Consider the following 23,756-nt stretch of genomic DNA (forward strand, 5'->3'; position numbering starts at 1 on the left):
TACAGCGAACACGGCCTTGTTTGGAAATAGGGTCTTTGTAGATGTGATTAGTTAAATTAAGATCAGATGATGGTGGGCAGGGTGGGCCCCGATCCAACTGCTGGTATCACGGGCAGAGGCGAGTGTGGGCAGACGCACAGGGAGAAAAACACAATACAGCAGAGTCACGGCCTCTCCAGTCCCGGGATTGCCCAGGATCGCCGGCAGCCACCAGAAGCCAGCAGAGAGGCGGGAGCACACTGGCCCTCAGAGCCTGCAGGAGGCACCCACCGGCCGACACCTCCAACTCCCAGCACCCGGAACTGAGGGGGTCCTCACGCCGCCCAGCCACATCTCCAGCCACTGACACGGCGGCGCGTGGCTCCGGGCAGGGGGATTCGCCCCTGCCTCTGTCTGCGTCTCTTCTCTGCCTCTGGTACGGACACCGGGCACTGGGGGAGGGGAGGGCCCACCCAACCCAGTCTGGCCTCATTTTACCTCATCACATCTGCAAAGGGCCTACTTCCAGAAACGGTCACATTCACAGTACCAGGGGTTAGGATTTCAACATTCGTTTGGGAGGGGACAGGAGTTAACCGGGAACGACAGCCAAGCCCAAACCAGAGGCTGTCCCACAGCAGCAGGGTGACTGTGCAGTGGCGGGCCTGGCTGAGAAAACGTCGGCGACAAGGCTGCCCCGCAGGGCACCGGGCAGGGCGGTGGGGGACACAAGAGAAGGTCAGATGACACAGCACAGGTAGGACACAAGGACCCTGTAGCCTGGCAGCGTCGCCCCCACACGTGCTGGAGCGAGCAGGGAGCACGCTGGCCAGAGCGCCTCCTGCTGCCCTCCTGCTTTTCTGCAGCAGGAACCCCTCCGCAGCACAGGGGAGCCTGCACCCTGAGAAAGACACACACCCCCCCCAGGACAGCCCCAGGTGTCGCACACTGCTGTCCTCGCGGTGGGCCCGGGGCAACCTCAGCCCAGCACAGCAAGCTGAGCGTCTTCCCAGGACAGGAATGGCGTGTCCCCACGAGGCTTTGTCCTGGGCTCCCACCGTGTGGGCCACCGAGCAAGGGGAGGCCTAAAACTCTGCCTGATCTCCGGGAGCCTCCACTAGAGCTGGTTATACCCATGGAGCACACCCGGACGACCTCTGGGCCAAGGCTGGCTGTTCCCCACCCCCCCACACACCTCCCCGGGTCACCGAGCGTCTGGAGAGATGCGCAGGGGAAGCGGGTTCATACAAGGCAGCCAGTGTTCGCGGTTTTACGTGCACGTTACTCCCTGCTAGGAAACTCCCTAGGAGTCGGGGAGAGCTCCGAGGAGCACACCACCACCCAAGTTTTAACCACAGCCTGGGCTGGGGCGCAGGGGAACGGACTGCTGCGGGTATGGGGCGGGGGGCTCCCAGAGCAGGGGGCACCACCGGAGAGCGCGGGCGCAGCGGGGGCCAGGGGTCAGCGCCAGCGGGAGGCAGGGCCCCGGCAGCAGACAGGCCGGGTAAGACGGACACTTCCTGGCCACAGGCAAGACTCACTTCTGCTCTGGAGGGTGAGCTGAGCGCAGACGACAGGCTTGTCTGGCACTGGGAGAGCGAAGGTGGCAGGGTCAGCCCCAGGGATGGCAGCCTGGGGGGCCAGGGTGGGGTGGGGGGGCAGCCCCGAGGCACCCACACAGGGTGGGGCAGGTGTAAGAAAGCCACAGGTGGGAAGGCTGCAGGCGGGCAACCTTGCGGCTGGCACGGATGGGCTGGGAGCCCTCATAAAGGGACTACTTGTGTGTCCCCGGCTCCCCAAATTCTCCTCATTATGGCAGGCGGTTTTCCAGGTCTATTTGCAAATAAAATTATCAAAACCCTGCTGCCACCCCGTAGACTAGCAGAAGGTTAGAGAGGCCGGGGAAGACTCTTACAGATGCATCCACGCTGAAAAACAGGTAAGATGACTCTGTGGAGAAATATGTGTATAACAACAATCGGGAAAATACTGAAACAGAACAGAAAGAGGACAAAGCCTGCGGAGAGGAGAACACAGGACGGGTGGCCAGAAATCAAGGCTGTGGGCCTGGCTCACGAGATGCAGCTCCGTCACAGAGAGACATGCTCCCCTGTCAGCCAGGAAGCTCATCTCCGGCCCAGGGACTCAGTGTCTGGGGTCATTCAGGCATAAGAACCTGGGAAAACAGGGCCATCTGGGGGGCTGCGTCGGTGAAGCGTCTGCCTTGGGCTCAGGTCATGGTCTCAGTCTCCTGGGATGGAGTCCACATCGGGATCCCTGCTCAGAGGAGAGCCTGCTTCTCCCTCTCCCTCTGCCTGCCACCCCCCCACCCCGCGCTTGTGCACTCTCTACTCAAATAAATAAATAAAATCCTTTAAAAAAAAAAAAAAAAAAAAAAGAACCTGGAAAATAAAGGCAGATCCTGGCCTCTCGCTTCTCCAAAATGAGTACCGACTGGACTTAAGGTGCAGACTGGAAAAGGAAACATGCCCTGGAGGGAGACGTCAAAGCCTAAAACTCAGAGTCAGGAAGGCTTTAGAGTCACAAGGCAAGCGCAAGTCTGAGGAAAAGTATTCGTAACACAAATGACAAGGGCTCATTTCCTCCACATACAAGGAACTACAAATCCATGAGAAAATGCCAAGAAAAGTCCTCTCCAAAACACATTCTGGGCTTAAAACAAATGAGGGGACATAGCACCCTGCCGTGCCCAGACTGCGACCAGCTTGCATCTCCACGTAAGTCCCTTTTCCGCCTTTTGAAATCTGTACCATGTGCATATAACTCGTTTTTAAAAATAAGGCAACTGGGGGCGCCTGGGTGGCTCAGTGAGTTAAGTGTCTGCCTTCGGCTCAGGTCACGATCTCAGGGTCCTGGGATCGAGTCCTGCATCGGGCTCTCTGCTCAGCCGGGAGCCTGCTTCTCCCTCTCTCTCTGCCTGCCTGCTCGAGCTCTCTCTCTCACTCACTCTATGTCTCAAATAAATAAATACAACCTTTAAAAAATTAAAAATAAATAAGGCAACTAACAATTTCACAAAACATCACAACGCAGAGAGCCTGACAGAACGAGCCCAGTGAACCGGGCAGGCAGGTCTGGGAACCCCAGGTGGGAGCCGCGCGCTGGTCCATCTCCAGGCGTCCCTGTGAAATGCTAATCGGAGCCTCGGACACCCTGCGAATCCAGCTTCCTCCTCCAGCAAACCGTGTGAGCTCGTTCTGACGTGGGCTCCACCTGGAGCGCGCCCCAGACACATGACAGCACACACAGAGAACCAAGATTACTGTCTCAGTAACCACATTTAACACAACCGCAGTCATGGCTAATGGGGTGGTTCCCTGGTCTGAGAACCCCAGCGTCTCTACCCCAGTCTTCCCCTCCCGTCCCCTGGGCCTCCAGCCAGTGTGAGGAGCCCACTTGGACCAGACCAGGCTCTGGCGGGAGAGCTAAACCCTTCCCAGGAGGCAAAGGCCAGGATCCCTTCCTTCACCACCAAATGACAGGGTCAGGAGAGCGTCCTCGTGGGCAGGAAGGTCAAACACGGTTAAGACGGTCCTCAGGGGACCCCTGAGTGGCTCAGTGGGTTAAGCCTCTGCCTTCGGCTCAGGTCATGATCTCAGGGTCCTGGGATCGAGCCCCACATCGGGCTCTCTGCTCCGCGGGGAGCCTGCTTCCCCCTCTCTCTCTGCCTGCCTCTCTGTCTACTTGTGATCTCTGACAAATAAACAAAATCTTAAAAAAAAAAAAAACAAAAACACAGTCCTCGGTACTCGTACATGTCTGGTGTACGGTAGGGTCACCCTCAGCTGCCAGGAAGGGGGGCGGGCCTCCAGGGCACTCGCTCACCCCGCTTGTCGGAGGGCAGGCTTCACTGGGTTCCTTCCAGAAACAAAAACCAGAGGGGACGGCGACGGCGAGGCCCTGATGGCAACCACGGGACCAAAGACCCTGGCATGGACTCGGCTGAGGGAACACAAGAGGTCAGGCAGGAAGTGCCCATCTTTAAAGATGAGGGGAGCGAGGATTCCTAGTTCTTACCTCAATAATTCCATCAGACGGGCGAGACTTTTCAAGACTAACGTCGGGTGTTGGGAGGCAGAGAGAGCCCTTCAAGTCTGCAACACCCCCCCAGCCCCCCATGAGGACACTTCAGTAGGATCAACTGAAAGAGACAGGCCCCCAGCCCCAACATCCAATTCTTGCGCACGTCCAGAGGGAGAGACAACGTGCAGCATTATTTCACAGAGAAAACTAGAAACGCTGTGGCTACGTAATGGGGCCATGCTGCACAATAGTCCATAAATGTCAAAAGTTAGGGAGAGCTGGTCCTCGTTCTGCCGCGGGGAGAACGGAAACCACCCCACCGCGGGAACCAAGCAAGCCGCGGAGCTGCATGACAGCATTCCAGTAAAACCCGAACAAACACGCTGTACAGACGGCAAACCTCACAATGTCTATCTGACCGGAACAAAGGAAAAAGCTGGGGTGCGGGACAGAGCAAAGAAAAAACAGAACCTGTAAATGCAGAGGAAAATGTCAGACTGCTTGCCTGGCTGAGACGGGCGGCAGGGACACCCGGACGCCCCAGCTGTGTCTGGAAGGCTCCCTCTGTCAGAGTACAGCCCAACTAGAAATATACCATGACTGCAGAAGTGCTATCTGTGGAAAATCAGATTACATCTGGTTTTTATTTTGTTTTATGGCTTTTTGTTTTTTAAATTACCTACCATTAACAATCTGAAAAATGGGGGCACCTGGGTGGCTCAGCTGGTCAGTCAGGCATCCGCCTTTGGCTCAGGTCAGGATCCCAGGGTCCGGGGTGGAGTCCTGGTTCAGGTTCCCTGCTGGGCAAGGGGCCTGCTCCTCCCTCTCCCCCTGCTGCTCCCCCCAGCTCATGGGCACACGCTCGCGCGCTCTCTCTCTCTCAAATAAATAAATAAATCTTTAAAAAACTATCTGAAAAATGTATTTATTGAGCCCAGGTACTCCAGTCTTGCGACCTGTACTCCAGGAGGGTGTGGACGGAGGCGGTGAGGACGCTGAGGTTGAGCCCCTTCAGATGGGCTGCGGACCCGGTCCCAGAAACACACACGCCAACCCCCTACACCGTGCCCTTTCAGGGGACACAGGAACCCCAGAAGCCCACCAGTGAGTCATGGCCCCCAGGGTTAAGAACCTCTGACTCAGACAACATTTCAAGCCATGAAGCCATGGGGCAGGGAACAGGGGCTGGGATGAGCACACACGGGCCGCAGAAGCGGCGTAGCCCTGACACGGAGGCACAGAGCACAGGACACAAGCCTGGAGGCTCACAGGACACGGCTGACAAAAGCAGGTCCCCCAGCTCCATCTCTCCCGCCCTCCAGGCTGCTGTCACAGGGACTCCCCCTCCCAAACGGCGGGCAGGTCCCCCAGCTCCATCTCTCCCGCCCTCCAGGCTGCTGTCACAGGGACTCCCCCTCCCAAACGGCGGGCAGGTCCCCCAGCTCCATCTCTCCCGCCCTCCAGGCTGCTGTCACAGGGACTCCCCCTCTGATAACGGCGGGCAGGGAGCCCACACACCGGGCCAGGTCCCACAGTCTGGTCCAGCAGCCTCGTCTCTATGTAGCCCCAAACTCCACTGGACTGTGGGTCACCCGCACCATATCTTTCCCTTTGAGGCCTTGCTCCTGGCCAGGCCCTTGTGCCTAATGCCCAGCACATCAGTCAGGGCCTCCCCTGTCCTTCCCAGGTCCCCCACAGTGATTCACAGGGGAAAGAACACCAGAGTCAGAGGCTCCTCCGTGCATGGCCCAGCAGAAATCACAGAACCCACCCCATCCCCGCCCCGAAGCTCAGCCTTGCTCCCGCAGTGCAGGTCCGGGAAGCCGAGCATCTGCGCGTCGGCGGAGACAGGCTACAAAGTCGCAGGAAGTTGGGTCTTCCTGGCTGGACTCTGCCCTACCAGTGAAACCTGCAGTGTAGACAGGGTTACACGGTGGACCTATGGACTGTCCCCAAATGCATATGTGCCTTAGTCATATGCCACAGTGCACAGTTCTCTCTGTAAAATGGAGCAGAGGACACTGAAAGTTCAGTGACTTCAGCTTTCCCATGAGCACGCATCACAGCGTCACAGCTGAACACCACCTGCAGACTCATGGGGTCACTCACAACAGAACTATACCAAATTGCCATGGACGCCACCTACTACAGGGACGCCGCATAGGCCCTGCGGGCTCATAGCAGCCCACCATAAGGCCACCTCTGAGCCAGGTCTACTAAGTCGTGTGTCTGGACGAAAGGCACCATCGCATCGGACATGCCTCAGGGCAGCCCCACACGGGCTCAGACATCTGGTGGCTGCCTGGCCACCCCGCCTCCCACTTACCTGACAAGAGGGGCAGGGACAGGATGGGACCTTGAACTCCTGTTCAGTCAGTCTGGCCTTCTGAGGGATGGGCCAAGTGTTTATTCTATTTATGAGCTCAAAGTACTGGGTACTTTGTGACCAGAGCTCCCCAGACTGGAAAGCCTGCAGGCAGGTGGGAATGCCCATGACCCAGCCAGGGTCATGAAGGCCGTGGGCAGCGCCAGCTGGGGTTGGGGGGGGCACAGCCAAGTCTCCCCAGCGAGAGGCGGGGCTCCGGCCCTCTCTACCCCAGAGGACCTGCTCCCACAGCCACGGCCTCCAAGACCCTCCGGGCGCGCAGTAGTGCCACGAGAATCTCACCGGCTGAAGCAATGACCTTGAGACGCATTTCCCTCCTCTGTGGACTGTCGTCTCCAGCTCGCATGACTAGTTAGATTATGGAAGCAAAAACTAATTATAATTAATGGCTGAGGTTTTATTTTGCAAGAAAGGATTTTTTCAGAAATGACAAGCTCGGTGTGTGTCACCATGTTTTCCTAAAGAAAGCACATTTTAGCGCCGAGGCCCAGGCCGTGGAAGACGGTGATGTCAGACCCGGGCTGTCCCCCTAGCGGCCCGCGGCCCGGCCGGCCCGTGTCCCGACCCGCAACCCCCGCCTGGCGGGCGCGCGGCCTCACCCTGCCCTCGCGCGCGACCTTCGGGGACCCTCGGGCTTCGCCCCCGGGGGAGAGCCCCGTGTCCGCTCCCCCGCGAGCAAGTGGAAAACAGCTGCGCAGGGCAGGGCGGGGGCGCCGGCCGGGCACCGGGCGCTCGGGGCCCAGCGGCTCCCAGGACCCCGGGTCGCGCCCGCCCTCCCCGCCCCCACCCCCGCCCCCGCCCCCGGCCAAGCCCCGCGGCCTCGGCCCGCGCCCCCCGCGCCCCCCGCCCGGCCGCGCCCGCCCAAGGTCGGCGGGAGGGCCGCGGGGCCCGGCGGGCGGGGGTCCGGGGGGGGGGCCTGCGGCGGGGGTCGGGGGACGGTGGCCGCACCTGCACCCGGGGGCCCCCGCCGCGCGGCCCGCAGCCCCCTCTCCTGCGCGGCCCGAGCGCCGCACTCACCCCGGCGACGCCATCAGCGCGGCGAGGTCTCCGCGCTGCCGCCGCCTCCGCTTCCTCCGCGCCGAGCGCCTCCGCCGGGGAGGGGCCTCGCGCCGGCCACGGCCACCCGCCCGGGCCGCTCCGGGCGGCGGGGATGCGGGGCGGGGGCCTTGCTCGGGGAGGGGCCCGGGGCGGCGGGGCGGGGACGGGGTCTGGGGGGCGCCCGGGGAGGGACCCGGGGCGGAGGGGTCGCGGGGAAGCACCCGGGGTCGCCCCGAGCGGCCGAAGGGAGGGGCGGCGGGGGGCAGGCAGGGCAGCGTCGGCCCCGGGAGCGGGGGCGGCCGCGGCGGCCTGCAGCCCTGACCCGCCCGCTGGCCCACCTGCCCAGGTGCCCGCAGGCCAGGACTCCGGGAGAGGTGCCACGGGACCAAACCGGCCGAAAACCTGCCCCGGGGCCACGGATCAGCGGCGGGACCGGGTGAAGTCGACACTCCCTACCGGAGGAGTTTGATTTCCCTAAGAAGAGCCTTTCCTTCAGCCCAGGAGAGCGGCGTGGTCACTGCTCTGCAGCCGGCAGTTACCGTGCTATTGCTGTGCTGTCTTACACGAATCGCTGGCCTCTCTGAGCCAGTCACCCCCTTGTAAAATCTGGATAAAATTAACACTGTTCAGCCCCAAGCACTGTGTGGCACTTGGATCCCCCCTTACGTTGTGTTATTCAGCAGTAGTCAGGAGTCCGGGTTCCTAGGGGGTATCACTTACTGGTGGAGCATAAGGAATAACACGGAGGACATGGGGAGATGGAGAAGAGAAGTGAGTTGGGGAAATCAGAGGGAGATGAAGCATGAGAGACTGTGGACTCTGAGAAATAAACGGAGGGTTTCAGAGGGGAGGGGAGTGGGGGGTTGGGTGAGCCTGGTGGTAGGTGTTAAGGAGGACAGGGATTGCATGGAGCACTGGGTGTGGTGCATAAACAATGAACCTTGGAACACTGAATAAATAAATAAATAAAATAAAAATGCTTGGGGAAAAAAAAGAAATTGCTGCGTTAAGTTCAGCAGGTAATTAATGCTCTGTAAAGTCAGCTAAGTAAAGCCACAGAGCTGGGAGACACGGATTGGGAATAAATCCAAGAGGACCAGGGTTAGGAAAAGTTTGGGGAAGGGGATACTGCTAAATGGCCTGCTTCAAGGCAGTAATGATTGCTACTGGAGTGATAATTTTTTTAAATCAACTTAATTGATTTTAAAATATATTTCTAAAAAATAACGAAATATAAGTTCACTGAAATACTCTTCCTCATGAGTTTTAGTGCTCATGCGCCATTTCTGTGCCCGGTGGATGATCATGTTTTAACCAGCCCCGATGGGTGGACATAAATATTGCTGCCGGTAGGCATGATTATATGAAACGTGGACAGCAAATAATTTCCCCATCCATGAGGATGTCATCCAGTATTCACCCATGAGTATTTCCTCAGGCCGAGTTTGTAGGAGTTGAATTTCTAGGTCAGATGACATCAGCATTTTAAGTCTTTTCAGATAGTATATAACACACACGCACACACACACGCACACACGCATATGCTACATACCCGTACCCGCACATTCATACACACAGATTACTCTCCCAGCACACTCTCCAACACTGATAGTACCAGTTTCCCAAAACTTGTTCTATAAATTTAACAGTTTCTTTTGTTGCCAATTTGATAGGTTAAAAACCAGTATTTTGGCAAAATGGCAAACTAGGAAGTTCCAACCTCTCATTTCCCCACAGAAAAGTGAAGAAAACAGCCTGAACCTGCTGAACTAATTCTGTAGCTGCTCTAACACCATAGACCAACACCAACCAACCAAGCGCTCCGGCAGGAAACAGACACGTCCACGGTTGCAGGAAGGTTTCTGGCGTTTTCACGCGCATTGCCTTGCCCCTTCCCCAGGGCAGTGGTGCTCTTGGCCTTCCGCAGATAGGACCCTGTTTCCCAGGCCCCACAGACTTATTGCCTTGGACAGGCCGCATAAGGGAGTCCATCAGACTGAAACGACGTAATGCCAGACCATAACTCACAGCAGGTTGATGGTGTAAAGATCCATCATAAATATAAAGATATGGGTGAATACAAAAACCAAAATTTTAATTTTGGTAGTAACTCCACTTTTTATTTGCAATGGGGCTTAAAAGACAAATTCATACAAATAATTATGTTATAAATATATATTACCGGGGGGCACCTGGGTGGCTTAGTCAGTGAATCGTCTGCCTTTGGCTCAGGTTATGATCCCAGGGTCCTGGGACCGAGTCCCACATTGGGCTCGTTGCTCCTTAGGGAGTCTGCTTCTCTCTCCACCTCTGCCTGCCTCTCTGCCTGCTTGTGTGTGCGCTCTCTCTCTGACAAATAAATAAAATCTTAAAAAAAAAAAAAAAGTACATTATTGGGCACAAGGTATAAAAATGTAATTTGTGATATTAATAACTTGAAGGAGAAATGACTGTAAAGTACAGAGTTTTTGTATGTAGTTGAGGTGTTCAAGTCATTAAAAATGTACTGTCATAGGGACGCCTGGGTGGCTCGGTTGGTTAAGCCACTGCCTTTGGCTCAGGCCATGATCCCAGGGTCCTGGGACCGAGTCCCACATCGGGCTTGTTGCTCCTCAGGGAGTCTGCTTCTCTCTCCGCCTCTGCCTGCCGCTCTGCCTGTTTGTGCGTGTTCTCTCTCTCTCTCTCTCTCTGACAAATAAATAAATAAATAAATAAAATCTTTTTAAAAAATTATAAAATTGGACTGATGTAACTTTAGGGTGTTATCTGCAATCCCCCTGGTATCCACAAAGAAAATCTCTATACAATATATAGAAGAGTCTATATTTGAAGGGAATCAAAACATGTCATTACAAAAAGTTAGCTAACCAGAAATAAGGCAGCAAGAGAAGAGAGACAATGCTCTAAGAAAAAAATAATAATTTTTTTAAAAAAGGCAAAATGGCAGTAGTAATTTCCTCCTTATCAGTAACTATTTCAATGTGAATGGATTAAGTTGTCCAATTAAAAGGCAGAGATTGGCAGAATGGGTTTTAAAAAATAACCCAAATACACACTGTCTATAAGAGACTCACCTTGAGTCTACAGACAGAAAATGACTGGCAGTGGAAGGATGGTAAAAGGTGTTCCGTGCACACAGTAACCAAGAAAGTTGGGCAAGCTACCTAGACAAAACAGATTTTGTTAAACTGTTACAAGAGATGAAGACATGATATATTTTTTAAAATAGTCAATTCACCAAGACAGCAATTATAAACATAAATGCACCAAATAAAGAGCCCCAATATATAGAAAGCAGATATTCACAGAACCGAGGGGAAATTAGTTCTGTAATAAAACTCAGATACTTCACTAGTCACCTCCTGCAGGAGACAGGACAACCGGCAGAAGATCAGGAAGCAAACAGAGAAGCTGAGCCATCCCGCAGACCGGATGCCCGCAGACGCAGAGAACACCGCACTCCGCAGCGGCAGGACACGCATCCTTCTCAAGTGCGGACGGAACATCCTCCCCGAGAGACCACGTGTCAGGCCACAAAACAAGTCTTAATAATTTAAACAATGCTAGATCAATTATTCAAAATATCTTTTCTTATCACAACAGAATGAAACTGACGTCAAAAATATAAAACAGGAAAATTCACAAGTATGTGGAAATTAAGCAACACACTATAAACAACTGACAAATTAAAGAATAAATCACAAGGGAAACTAGGAAATACCTCAACAAAAATAGGAAGAGTAAAACATGTGATACAATGAAAACAGAGCTAAGAGGGAATTGTATACGTGTAAATCTCTGTCATAAAAGAAGAAAAATCTGTATGCGCCAAAGGGGGGAGAAAATGCAGAGCACACCATCCAAAAGCTAGCAACAGCAAGGAAATAATAAAGACTAGAAAAGAGAAAAACAAAATGAATAGCAAAATAGAAAAAAAACCAATGGAATAAAAAGCTGCTTCTTTGAAAAGATCAAAATGAACAAACTTTCAGCTAAACTCACAGAAAAGAACAGAAGACCTACATCACTAAAACCAGAAATGAAATTAGGGACATTACTACTGATTGTACCAAAATAAAAATAACTCTAAGAGAATACTACAGATGATTGTACACCAACAAACTGCATCACCTAAGTGAAAAAAACTGATTTCCTGGAAACACAGTCAACTACAGAATGAAGAAATAGCAAAATCTGAAGAGGTCGATAACTAGACATTGACATAGTAAACAAAAAGCCTTCCAGCAAGGAAAAGTGTGGACCAGACGGCCTCAGTGGTGAATTCTGCAAAACATTTAAATAATAACATTAATTCTCTAACTCTTCGAGAATATTAAAGAGCATGAGATCAGCATCACTCCTGATACTAAAGCCAAAGACCCTAAGAGAAGGCGACAGACCAGTCTCCCTTAGTTCCCCCCGATACGAAAGTCCTCAACAAGATACTAGCAAACAGAACCCAGAAAAAGGACTATATACAATGACCAAGCAGGATTGTCAATAATTGTCAATAATCCAATAAAGCAGGATTTATTCCTGGGATGCAAGGATGATGCCATACACACGAAGTGATCAGTGTAATATATTACATTAACACAATGAAGGGTTTAGAAAAAGTACATGATTATCTCAATGTATGCAGAAAAGACATTTGACAAAATTCAACAACATTCATGACAAAAACACTCAAACCAGGAGCAGATGGAAACCTCTTCAACACAATAAAGACCACATTTAACAACCCAGGGTTAACACCATACTCGATGGTGAAAGCCCGTAAGTTGTTCCCAAAAATTAGAAACAAGAAAAGGATGCTCACTTTTGCCACTTCTGTTCAACACAGTACCAGAAGTCCTAGTCAGATCAATTAGGCTAGGAAAAGAAATAAAAGGCTCCCAAACTGGAAAAGAAAAAGTAAAATTATCTCTGTAGGTAACGTGATCTTATATGTACAAAGTCCCAAAAATTCCACACCAAAAAAAAAAAAAAAAGCACCAACAATAAAAACCCTATAATACCTGATAGGCGAATTCAGAAAAGTTGCCCGTGAAAAGTCACCATGCAAAACCCATTGGGACGGCGACAGCAGGCCATGCTCCTGCGGACGCCTGCAGCTGGCGCGTCCGAAGACCTCAGTAGTAGGTCCGTCCAGAGACCCATCGGCCAGCACACTCTGAATCTCCGGCCACGCTCTCAGACAGGTGTCCCTCCCAGAGGCAGCCAGTAAGAACAGGAAGGGGTAACAGCTTCAAATGTGCAGACACCAACACTAAGCTAGAAAGATCATGAATAATGACACCACAGAGAAGCCTAGTAAAGCTGAGGAAGCAGAAACCCATGAACTACTTGACGAAGAACTCAAAATCATTTTCTTAAAGAAGCTAAGTGAGAGAACAAAAATAATTATCCCTGATGAACTTGGATGATAAATCCTCGACAAAACTCCAGCGAGCTGGTTTACACAGCACATTAAAAGTACACCATGACTAGGGAGGACTTATCCCCGGGTGCAAGGATGGTTCAAATTGTGCAAATCAATCAATGGGATTCACCCTATTAGCAGACTGGAGGATAAAAATCACACGATCATTGAAATAGCTTCCGAAAAGCAGTTTACAAAACTCAACACCCTTTCATGGTAAAAACTCTCAACAAAACAGGTACAGAAGGACGTTACCTCAACACAAGAGAGGCTGTTGACAAGAAGCCCACAGTAACACTGTAGTCAGTGATGAAAAAGCTTGGCCTCTAGCGCGTGAAACAAGGCAAGAATGCCCACTCTTGCTTCTCCTATTCGACATAGTACTGTAAGTCCGAGACAGGATAATTAAGTAAGAAAAAAGAAATAAATAAAAGATATCCAAATCAGAAAGAAGTAAAATTATCTCTGTTTACAGAAGACATGATCTTCTACGTAGAAAGACTAAAGACCACACACACACACCAATTTAAAATAAATGGATGCAGTAAAAATCCACATACAAAAATCAGTTGCATTTCTATACACAAACAATATTTCCAAAAAGGAATTTAAGAAAATAGTCTCATTTACAATAGCGTCAAAACAATAAAACACTTAGGAATAAACTAAGGCGTTAAGAGACTTGTACATGGAAATGTATAAAACAGTGATGAAAGAAATTAGACACAAATAAATGGAACGACATTTCATGTTCATTGAACAAAAGAATTAATTTTGTTTTTTTTTAAGATTTTATTTATTTATTTGACAGACAGAGATTACAAGTAGGCAGAGAGGCAGGCAGAGAGAGAGGAGGAAGCAGGCTCCCCACCAAGCAGAGAACCCGATGTGGGGCTCGATCCCAGGACCCTGGGATCATGACCCGTGCTGAAGGCAGAGGCTTAACCCACTGAGCCACCCAGGTGCCCCAAGAATTAATATTGTTAAAGTTAATTACTCAAAGTGATCTACAATTTCAATTCAACCCAAAAAAAAATACAAATGGCATTTTTTATCGAAGTAGAAAAACCAATCCTAGAATTCATTTGGAACCACAAAAGACTTTGAGTGGCCAAAGCAAATTTTGAGCAAGAAAAAACTGGAGGCATCACACTTCCTGATTTAAAAATATATTATAGAGCTACAGTAATCAAAACAGCAAGATACTGGCATGAAAACAAATATACAGGGCACCTGGGTGACTCAGTAGGTTAAGCGTCCACCTTCCGCTCAGGTCAATGATCCCGGGGTCCTGGGATTGAGCCCGGCGTTGGGCTCCCTGCTCAGTGGAGAGCCTGCTTCTCCCTCTCCCTCTGTCTGCTGCTCTGCCTACTTGTGTTCTTTCTCTATCTCTCTGTCAAATAAGCAAATAAAATCTTTTCAAAAAATTAAACCTTACCACAGTTATGCACATACAGGAAACAACAGAGTGTATATAGAGTTCCATATTATTCCCTTTTCAGGCATCTACTGGGGGGACACATCCCCCACTGATAAGGGGGGACCAGCAGTGGAACAGACTGGAGAGCCCAGAAGTCAGTCCATGCATCTACAGTCACCTCATCTCAGAGAAGGGTGCCAAGAACACTAAATGAGGAAAGGACAGTCTCTTCAACAAACGGTTATGGGAAACTGGACATCCACGTGCAGAAGGCTGACACTGGATACTTCCCTCACATCATCTACACACGACTCAAAATGGATAGAAGATATAATCCTATAACCTGAAACTATAAAACTCTTAGGAGAAAACATAGGGGAAACACTAAATATTGCACGTGGCAATGAATTCTTGGATAAGACATCAAAAGCCCAGGCAACAAAAACAAAAACCAGACGAGTGGGACTATCCCCAGCAAAGGAACAATCAACCGAATGAAAAGACAAACTACAGAACGGGAGATGTTATTTGCAAACCACAAATCTGATAAGAGGTGAATATTCGAAATACAGAAAGAACTCCTTCAACTCAATAATAATTTCTTTTAGAAAAACTGATTTAAAAACGGGCAAAAGGGGACGCCTGGGTGGCTCAGTGGGTTAAACCCTCTGCCTTCGGCTCAGGTCATGGTCCCAGGGTCCTGGGATAGAGCCCCGCATCGGGCTCTCTGCTCAGCGGGGAGCCTGCTTCCCCCTCTCTCCCTGCCTGCCTCTCTGCCTACTTGTGATCTGTCAAATAAATAAATAAATAAATAAATCTTTTAAAAAATAGAAATGTATGATAAAAATAAATAAATAAAAATGGGCAAAAGACCTCAAGAGATATTTCTCAAAAGAAGACATAAATTGGCCAACAGATATATGGAATGGTACTCAGCATAACCAATCATCAGGGAAATGTGAATGAAAACCTCGGTAAGATATCCGCTCACACCGGTTAGTATGGCCATTATCAAGTTGGTGAGAAGGTTGAGAAACAGAAAGCCTTATACCCTAATGCTGGGAATGCAAACTGGGGCAGCCCCTGTGGAAAACAATGTAGAGGTTCCTCAAAAAGCTTAACATAGAAATACCATATGATCCAAAGTCACACATCTGAGTATATACCCCAAAGTACTAAAGCCAGTATCTCAAAGAGATACCTGTACTCTGATGTTCGTTGCAGCATTATTCACAATAATCAAGATATGGAAACAAACTAATTGTCCATCAAGGCATGAATGGATAGAGGAAAACGTGGTGTATAAATACAGCAGAATACTGGTCAGCCTTTCAAAAGCAGAAAATCCTGACGTTTGCAACAACATGGATGTACTTATGCTAAGTGAAATAAACCAGACAAAGGACAAATTCTGCGTGACCCCATTTTTAAGAGGAATCTAAAATAGGAAAATTGAGAACCACAGCATTGAATAATGGTTACAGGGGCTGGGAGGAGGGAAAAATAGAGGTATTGGCTAGTCAAAGGGTACGAAGTTACAGTTATGCAAAATGGATAATCTAATGGACAACATAGGGCCCATAGTTAACAACAGTGTATGGCACACTTAAAAATATGCCAAGAAGGGGGGCGCCTGGGTGGCTCAGTGGGTTAAGCCTCTGCGTTCGGCTCAGGTCATGATCCTGGGGTCCTGGGATGGAGCCCCACGTCGGGCTCTCTGCTCAGCGGGGAGCCTGCTTCCCTTCCTCTCTCTCTCTGCCTGCCTCTCTGCCTACCTGGGATTGCTGTCTGTCAAATAAATAAATAAAATCTTTTAAAAATATGCCAAGAAGGTAGATCTTATGTTAAGTGCTCTTAAACACAAAAGAAAAACGACATATAATAAGTAATCAAACAAAAATAATAAAATACATAAAGAGAGTGAGGAGAAACTTTTTAGGTGATAGAGGGTTTATGGACTTCATTGTAGTGATGTCTTCACAGGGATATTCTGATCGTCAAGCTCATCAAATTGTCTACATTAGATATGTAGAGCTTTTTGAATATCATTCACACTTAATTAAGAGAGTAAGAGAATAAGAATAAGAAAGAGAATAAGAAAAGTCAGTTGCATTTCCATTCACTAACAATAAGAAATATTAAAAAAAGAAATTAAGGAAACAGTTCTATTTACATTAGCACCAGAAAGAAAAAATATGTAGAAATAATGGCCACCTGGGTAGCTCAGTCACTGAAGCAGCCCACTCTCGATCTCGGCTCAGGTCGTGATCTCTAGGTGGTGAGACTGAGCCTCACATCAGGCCCCACGCTCAGTGAGGAGTCTGCTTGAGATCCTCTCTCCTCTCCCTCTCTTCCTGCCCCTCCCCTGCTCGTGTGATCTCTCTCTAAAATGAATAAATAAGGGACGCCTGGGTGGCTCAGTTGGTTAAGCGTCTGCCTTCGGCTCAGGTCATGATCCCAGCGTCCTGGGATCGAGTCCCACATCGGGCTCCTTGCTTGGCGGGGAGCCTGCTTCTCCCTCTGCCTCTGCCTGCCATTCTGTCTGCCTGTGCTCGCTCACTCTCCTCTCTCTCTCTGACAAATAAAAAAAAAAAAATCTTTAAAATGAATAAATAAATCCTTTAAAAAGTTTATACAAACTGACAGAAGATGTGATGGAAAACTACAAAACAATGTTGAAAAAATTAATGAAGATAGAAATAAGTGAAAAGATATTCCATATTCACAGATTCAAAATCTTAATATTGTTAGGATGTCAGTGCAACCCAAAGTGATTTACAAATTCAATGGAATCACGATCAAAATCTCAAGACACTTTTTTAAAGGATAGAAGAAGTCATCCTTGGGGCGCCTGGGTGGCTCAGTGGGTTAAGCCGCTGCCTTCGGCTCAGGTCATGATCCCAGGTCCTGGGTTCGAGCCCCACATTGGGCTTTCTGCTCAGCAGGGAGCCTGCTTCCTCCTCTCTCTCTGCCTGCCTCTCTGCTTACTTGTGATTTCCCTCTGTCAAATAAATAAATAAAATCTTTAAAAAAAAAAAAAAAAGAAGAAGTCATCCTAAAATTCATATGGAATCTCAAGAACACTGAATAACCAGAATACTCCTAAAAATAAAGAACAGGGGCACCTGGCTGGCTCATTTGTTAAGCATCTGCCTTCAGTTCAGGTCATGATCCCAGGGTCCTGGGATTGAGCCCCATGTCAGGCTCCCTGCTCATCAGGAAGCCTTCTTCTCCCTTTCCCATGCCCCCTGCTTTTGTTCCCTCTCTCACTGTGTCTCTCTCCATCAAATAAATAATAAAATCTTTAAAAATAAAAAAAAATAAAGAACAGAGTTGGAGTACTCATACATCTCAATTTCAAAACTAACTATAAAACTATAGTAATCAAAATAGTGTAGTACATAAAGACAGACATATAGACCAATGGAATAGAATATTAATCCCAGAAATAAATTCTCACATATGTGGTCCAATATATTTTTTATTTAATTGCTAAGACCAGTTAATGTGAAAAGGATAGTCTTTTCAACAAACAGTGCTGAGAAAACTGGATATCCACACACAGAAGAGTGAGGTTGGACTCATACCTTGATCACAGGCAAAAATTACTTGGGGGGCGCATTGGTGGCTCAGTCAGTGAGGCGTCTGCCTTCGGCTCAGGTCATGATCCCAGGGTCCTGGAATCCAGTCCAACATGAGAGTCTCTGCTTGGCAGGGAGCCTGCTTCTCCCTCTCCCTCTGCCTACCTCTCTGCCTACTTGTGCTCTCCCTCTCTCTCTGTCAAATAAATAAAATCTTTTAAAAAAAAATTACTCAGGGTGGCTGGGTGGCACAGTCAGTTAAGTGTCCAACTCTTGGTTTCAGCTCATGTCATTATCTCAGGGTTGTAGGATCGAGCCCTGCCTCAGGCTTTGTGCTCAGCATGGAATCTGTCTGAGACACTCTCCCCCGTCCATCTGCCCCTCTTCACTGCATGTGCATTCTCTCTCTCTCTCTAAAATAAGTAAATAAATCTTTTTTAAAAATTACTCAAAATTGGTCAAAGACCTGAACATTAAAACAATAAAACTCTTGTGAAAAACAAACAAACAAACAAACAGGGGAAAAGCTTCATGACATTGTATTTGGCCATGATTCTTTTGGATATGATACCAAAAGCTCCGGCAACAAAAGAAAAAACTTGATCAATTGGACTTCATCAAAATTTTTTTAAAAATTGGGGGCGCCTGGGTGGCTCAGTGGGTTAAGCTGCTGCCTTCAGCTCAGGTCATGATCTCAGGGTCCTGGGATCAAGTCCCGCATCGGGCTCTCTGCTCAGCAGGGAGCCTGCTTCCCTCTCTCTCTCTCTCTGCCTGCCTCTCTGTCCACTTGTGATCTCTCTCTGTCAAATAAATAAATAAAATCTTTAAAAAAATTTTTTTTAATTGTATCAAAGGACATTTTCAAAAGAGTGAAAAGACAACCCACAGAATGGAAGAAGATATTTGCAAATCATATACCTGATAAGGAGATTAATATCCAAAATACATAAGGAACACATACAACTCAACCACAAAAAAAAAAAAAAACAACCCAAACAGCCCCATTTAAAAATGGGCAAAGGGCTTGAACAGACATTTCTCCAAGGAAGATATACTTGTGGTAAATGAAAATATGCTCAACATCCTTAGTCATTAAAGAGATGCAAATAAAAAGCACAGTGAGATACCTCTTCCCACATACTGAAGTGGCAATCACCAAACAAAAGAAAATATCAAGTATTGATGATGATGATGTGGAGAAACTGGGACCCTTGTATATCATTGGTGGGAATGTAGGATGGTTCAACCACTGTGGAAAACAGTTTCACAGTTGCTAGAAATGCTAAACATTAGAAATACCATATGAGCCAGCTGTTCTGCTTCTGGGTATAGATCCCAAAGAAGTGAAGGCGGGAAGTCATACAGATACTTGTGCACCAAGGCTCACAGTAGTAGGTATCCATAATGGTGAACAGGCAGAAACAACCCAAATGCCCATCAACAACTGAACGGATAAACAAAATATGGCATAAGCATAAGATGGAACATTATTCATTCATAAGAAGTGGAGTTCTGACACACACCACAACATAGATAAGCCTAGAAAACACACTACATGAAATCACCCAGATACAAAGGGATATTCTGGGACTCAACTTAAATGAGGAAGATAGAGAAGGCAAACTAACAGATACAGAAAAAGAATTCGGGGTTACCAGGGGCCAGAGATGGGGGAATGGGGAGTTACTGCCTAGTAGTTACAGAGTCTCTGGAATGATAAAGTTTTAGAAATAGTGACGTCATGGTTGGACAACATGGGAATGTAATGAATGCCACAGAATTGTACACTTAAAACGATTACAATGGTAAGTTTTATTTTTTTTAAGATTTTATTTATTTATTTGACAGAGAGAGATCACAAGCAGGCAGAGAGGCAGTCAGAGAGAGAGGAGGAAGCAGGCTCCCTGCTGAGCAGAGAGCCCGATGCGGGGCTCGATCCCAGGACCCCGAGATCATGACCTGAGCCGAAGGCAGCGGCTTAACCCACTGAGCCACCCAGGCGCCCCGGTAAGTTTTATTTTGAATAATCTGCCAAGACAAAAAAATTTGAAAAGAATCTATTTAGAAATCTCAGAAATTTTAAAAATATATTGTCAAAATAAAAGGTCTGAAAGAGTGGATTTATTTTTTATTTTTTATTTATTTTCAGCGTAACAGAATTCATTGTTTATGCACCACATCCAATGCTCCATGCAATACGTGCCCTCCATAATACCCACCACAAGGGTCCCCCAACCTCCCACCTTCCACCCCTCCAAAACCTCAGACTGTTTTTCAGAGTCCAGTCTCTCATGGTTCACCTCCCCTTCCAATTTCCCTCAACTCCCTTCTCCTCTCCATCTCCCCTTGTCCTCCATGCTATTTGTTATGCTCCACAAATCAGTGAAACCATATGATAATTGACTCTCTCTGCTTGACTTATTTCACTCAGCATCATCTCTTCCAGTCCCGTCCATGTTGCTACAAAAGTTGGGGATTCATCCTTTCTGATGGAGGCATCATACTCCATAGTGTATATGCACCACATCTTCCTTATCCATTCGTCCGTTGAAGGGCATCTTGGTTCTTTCCACACTTTAGCAACTGTGGCCATTGCTGCTATAAACATTGGGGTACAGATGGCCCTTCTTTTCACTACATTTTAATTATCAGAAAATGCAGGCTATATACCTAATGGACCCTAATCCTAAAAACAATTAAAAACTCTGGATAATTACTTTAAAATTAAATTGTCTAATCAGTAGGTAAGAAAGCTGGGAATCTTCCTCAGGTCTCAGGAGCAAAGAGGTGAGCCTAGAGAAGACAGTCGCTTCTTTCTCTCGGGGGCCTTCACCAGACCAGAGAATCTGCATTTGGGATTTCACAGCCACAGGTGTTTAAGAAACAGAAAATAATCTTCAGGACCCAACCAAGGCAGGGGCTATAAAAGAGCAGCCTCCCTCCCTTGGGCTGGGATTCCGGAGGGTCATACCCATGGTTTTGACAGTGAAATAGAAATTACTGGCCTCCACCCCAGAGAAGAGTTGTCTCCAAGTCGGCTTAGGAGATTATTACCTCCGAGAATATCGGAACCACTAGTGGCCCTTACATGGCTGTGCAGCATGAATTCATGCCACCTGGGTGATCCGAAAATTGAGAAGCAGCTTTAGAGTGATCCTGGGTTGGGAGTCCTTCTAAAGTCTGGCAGACACAAACACAAATTTCCTCAAATTGTGGAAGGATCCACAATAATCCTGGGCATCAGAGAATTTATGAAATAAAATTCCAAGGAAAATAAAATTCCAAAGAATAATTCCAAATAAATTTTGAAATTCAAAAATAATGCAAACAGAAACAAGGCACCATGGATGAGAAAAAAAAGAAATTGGAACAGACCTTCAAGAATTTCAGATAAATGGAATTATTAGACACAGGCTTTAGAGTAACTATGTTTAATACTTTAAAACAGATAAAAATAACCTTGAAATACATACAAAAAAGGATGAGATTTAAAAAACAATCAAAATTTAAATAAAATAGAATTGAAATTACAAGTGTAATGGATGGGTCTCATAGCAAATTAGACACCCTGAAATTAGTGAAATGGAAAATAGAACTGAAAAGATTATCAGTAATGGAGCAAAAATTCAAAGAGAAGGAAAATATGAAGGTTAAGAAAATCAGCAGATAAAGTCAGAAGGTCTAACATATATGTAATTATGGACCCAGATGGGAAAAGAGGGAAAATGGAGAAGCAACAAATTAGCCCTAAATAAATTAGTTATGTAACTCCTGGTTACATAAGAGTGAAATGCATAAAACTAAGAGAGTGTACTCTAGACAAGAGGAAATTGGCAGATGGAAGATCTGGGCTGCATGAAGAAATAAAGACATAGAAAATAGAAATCTATTTATTTATTTGTTCGTTTATTTTTTATTTGACAGACAGAGATCACAAGCAGGCAGAGAGTCAGACAGAGATCACAAGCAGGCAGAGAGTCAGGCAGAGAGAGGGGGGAAGCAGGCTCCCTGCTGAGCAGAGAGCCCGACGCGGGGCTGGATCTCAGGACCCTGAGATCATGACCCGAGCCGAAGGCAGAGGCTCAACCCACTGAGCCACCTAGGCACTCCAAAAAATAGAAGTCTAAACAAACACTGGCTTTAGAAACAATAATAGTGTATTATGGGTTAAATTTTTTAAAAATTTAAAGCAAGAATTATAGGGAAAGTAATGGTCTCCCAAAGACGCCCACATCCTCATTCCTGTCACCTATGAATACATCATGTAACATGACGGCAAAAGAGCACAGATTCATCATCTTCCAGTTCTGTAGGTTAGAAGGTGTTGGAAAGGCTGTGTTTCTTGCCAAAGACCCCTGGGGGAAATTCTATTCCCTGACCTTTCCCAGTTTCTAGAGGTGGCCTGTTGATCTCATCTCACAACCCCCTCCTCATTCTTCAAACTCAGCAACCTTGCATCTCCTCATATTTTCTTCTGCCTCCTGTCTACCTTCATGAACTCTGGTAATGACAATGCCTCTTCCCCTAATGCAGATAATTGTTTCATATTAAAGTCAGACAATTGGGGTGCCTGGGTGGCTCAGTGGGTTAAGCCTCTGCCTTCCGCTCGGGTCATGGTCCCAGGGTCCTGGGATCGAGCCCCACATTGGGCTCTCTGCTCAGCAGGGAGCCTGCTTCCTCCTCTCTCTGCCTACTTGTGATCTCTGTCAAATAAATAAATAAATCTTTAAAATCACAACCATTATAAAAAAAAATAAAGTCAGCCAAATACCAACCTTAATTCCATCTTCAACCTTAATTTTTCTTTGCCATCACCCAGTACTTGAGAAACATACACCAAAAAAACAAAAACAAAAACAAAAACCTCATAAGCATAAAGAATACATGAAAAAAAAAGAACTTGACCTAACATACATATATAGAATATTACACTCCATATCTATAGAATACACATTCTTTCAAGTGCTCATGTAACACCCATCCCCCAATCCCCTTCCCCTCTGGTAACCATCAGGTTGTTCTCTATATAAAAACCTATTTCTTGATTTTCCTCTCTTTCTTATTTTTCCCTTGTTTATTTAAATTCAACATATGAGTGAAATCATTTGGTATTTGTCTTTATCTCACTGACTTACTTCAATAAAGGGTTAGTATCCAGAATATATAAAGAACTTACACAGCTCAACACCCAAAAAACAAATAATCCAATTTTTAAAATGAGCAAAAGACACAAACAGACATTTCTTCAAAGAATATAGACAGATGGCCAACAGACACACGAAATGATGCTCATCATCACTTATCATCAAAGATGTACAGGTTTATTTCTGAGCTATTCTATTCCATTGGTCTATATGTCTATCATATACCAACACCACACCATTTTGACTACTGTAGCTTTGTAGTAAGTTTTGAAATCAGAAACTATGAATCCTCCAGGTTTGGTATTTTTCAAGATTGTGTTAGCTATTCACTGTCCCTTGAGATTCCACATAAATTTTAGAATGGACTGGGGGAAAAAAAAGTAACTGGGATTTTGTTAGGGATTACACTGAATATGTAGATCACTGTGAGTAATACATCTCAACAATATCGTCTTCCAGTCCACAAACATGGGATAGGTTTCCATTTATTTATGTCTTATTTCTTTCGGCAACGTTCTGAAATTCTCGTGGTGTAAGTCTTTCGTCTCCTTGGTTAGGTTAGTTCTTAAGTATTTCATTCTTTTTTATGCTATTATAAATAGAATTGCTTTTATTTTTGTATGTATTATTTATTTATTTATAGAGAGTGTGGGAGTATTGGGGAGGGACAGAGGGAGAGAGAGAATCCCAAGCAGGATCCAAGCCCAGCACAGAGTCCGATACGGGGTTCCATCTCATGACC

At 47.3% G+C, this 23,756-nt stretch overlaps 1 protein-coding gene across 8 annotated transcripts in view; it reads right to left on the reverse strand.

Moving 5' to 3' along the window:
- URGCP (upregulator of cell proliferation) overlaps positions 1 to 23,756 on the reverse strand; it is a 62,851-nt gene that overhangs the window by 24,259 nt on the left and 14,836 nt on the right. For 2 of the 8 annotated variants that reach the window (XM_047695569.1, XM_047695567.1), the window contains exon 1: positions 7,427 to 7,779. The exons of 1 other annotated variant lie outside the window; for it this stretch is intronic. In XM_047695569.1, coding sequence (XP_047551525.1) covers positions 7,427 to 7,440 — 14 coding nt within the window. In that variant the 5' untranslated portion in view covers positions 7,441 to 7,779. 5 more of the 8 variants (XM_047695574.1, XM_047695576.1, XM_047695572.1 and 2 more) reach the window with 5 other exon arrangements.

This window comes from Lutra lutra, chromosome 11, assembly GCF_902655055.1.
Source record: "Lutra lutra chromosome 11, mLutLut1.2, whole genome shotgun sequence".
In the NCBI taxonomy this organism is placed as follows: domain Eukaryota; kingdom Metazoa; phylum Chordata; class Mammalia; order Carnivora; family Mustelidae; genus Lutra; species Lutra lutra.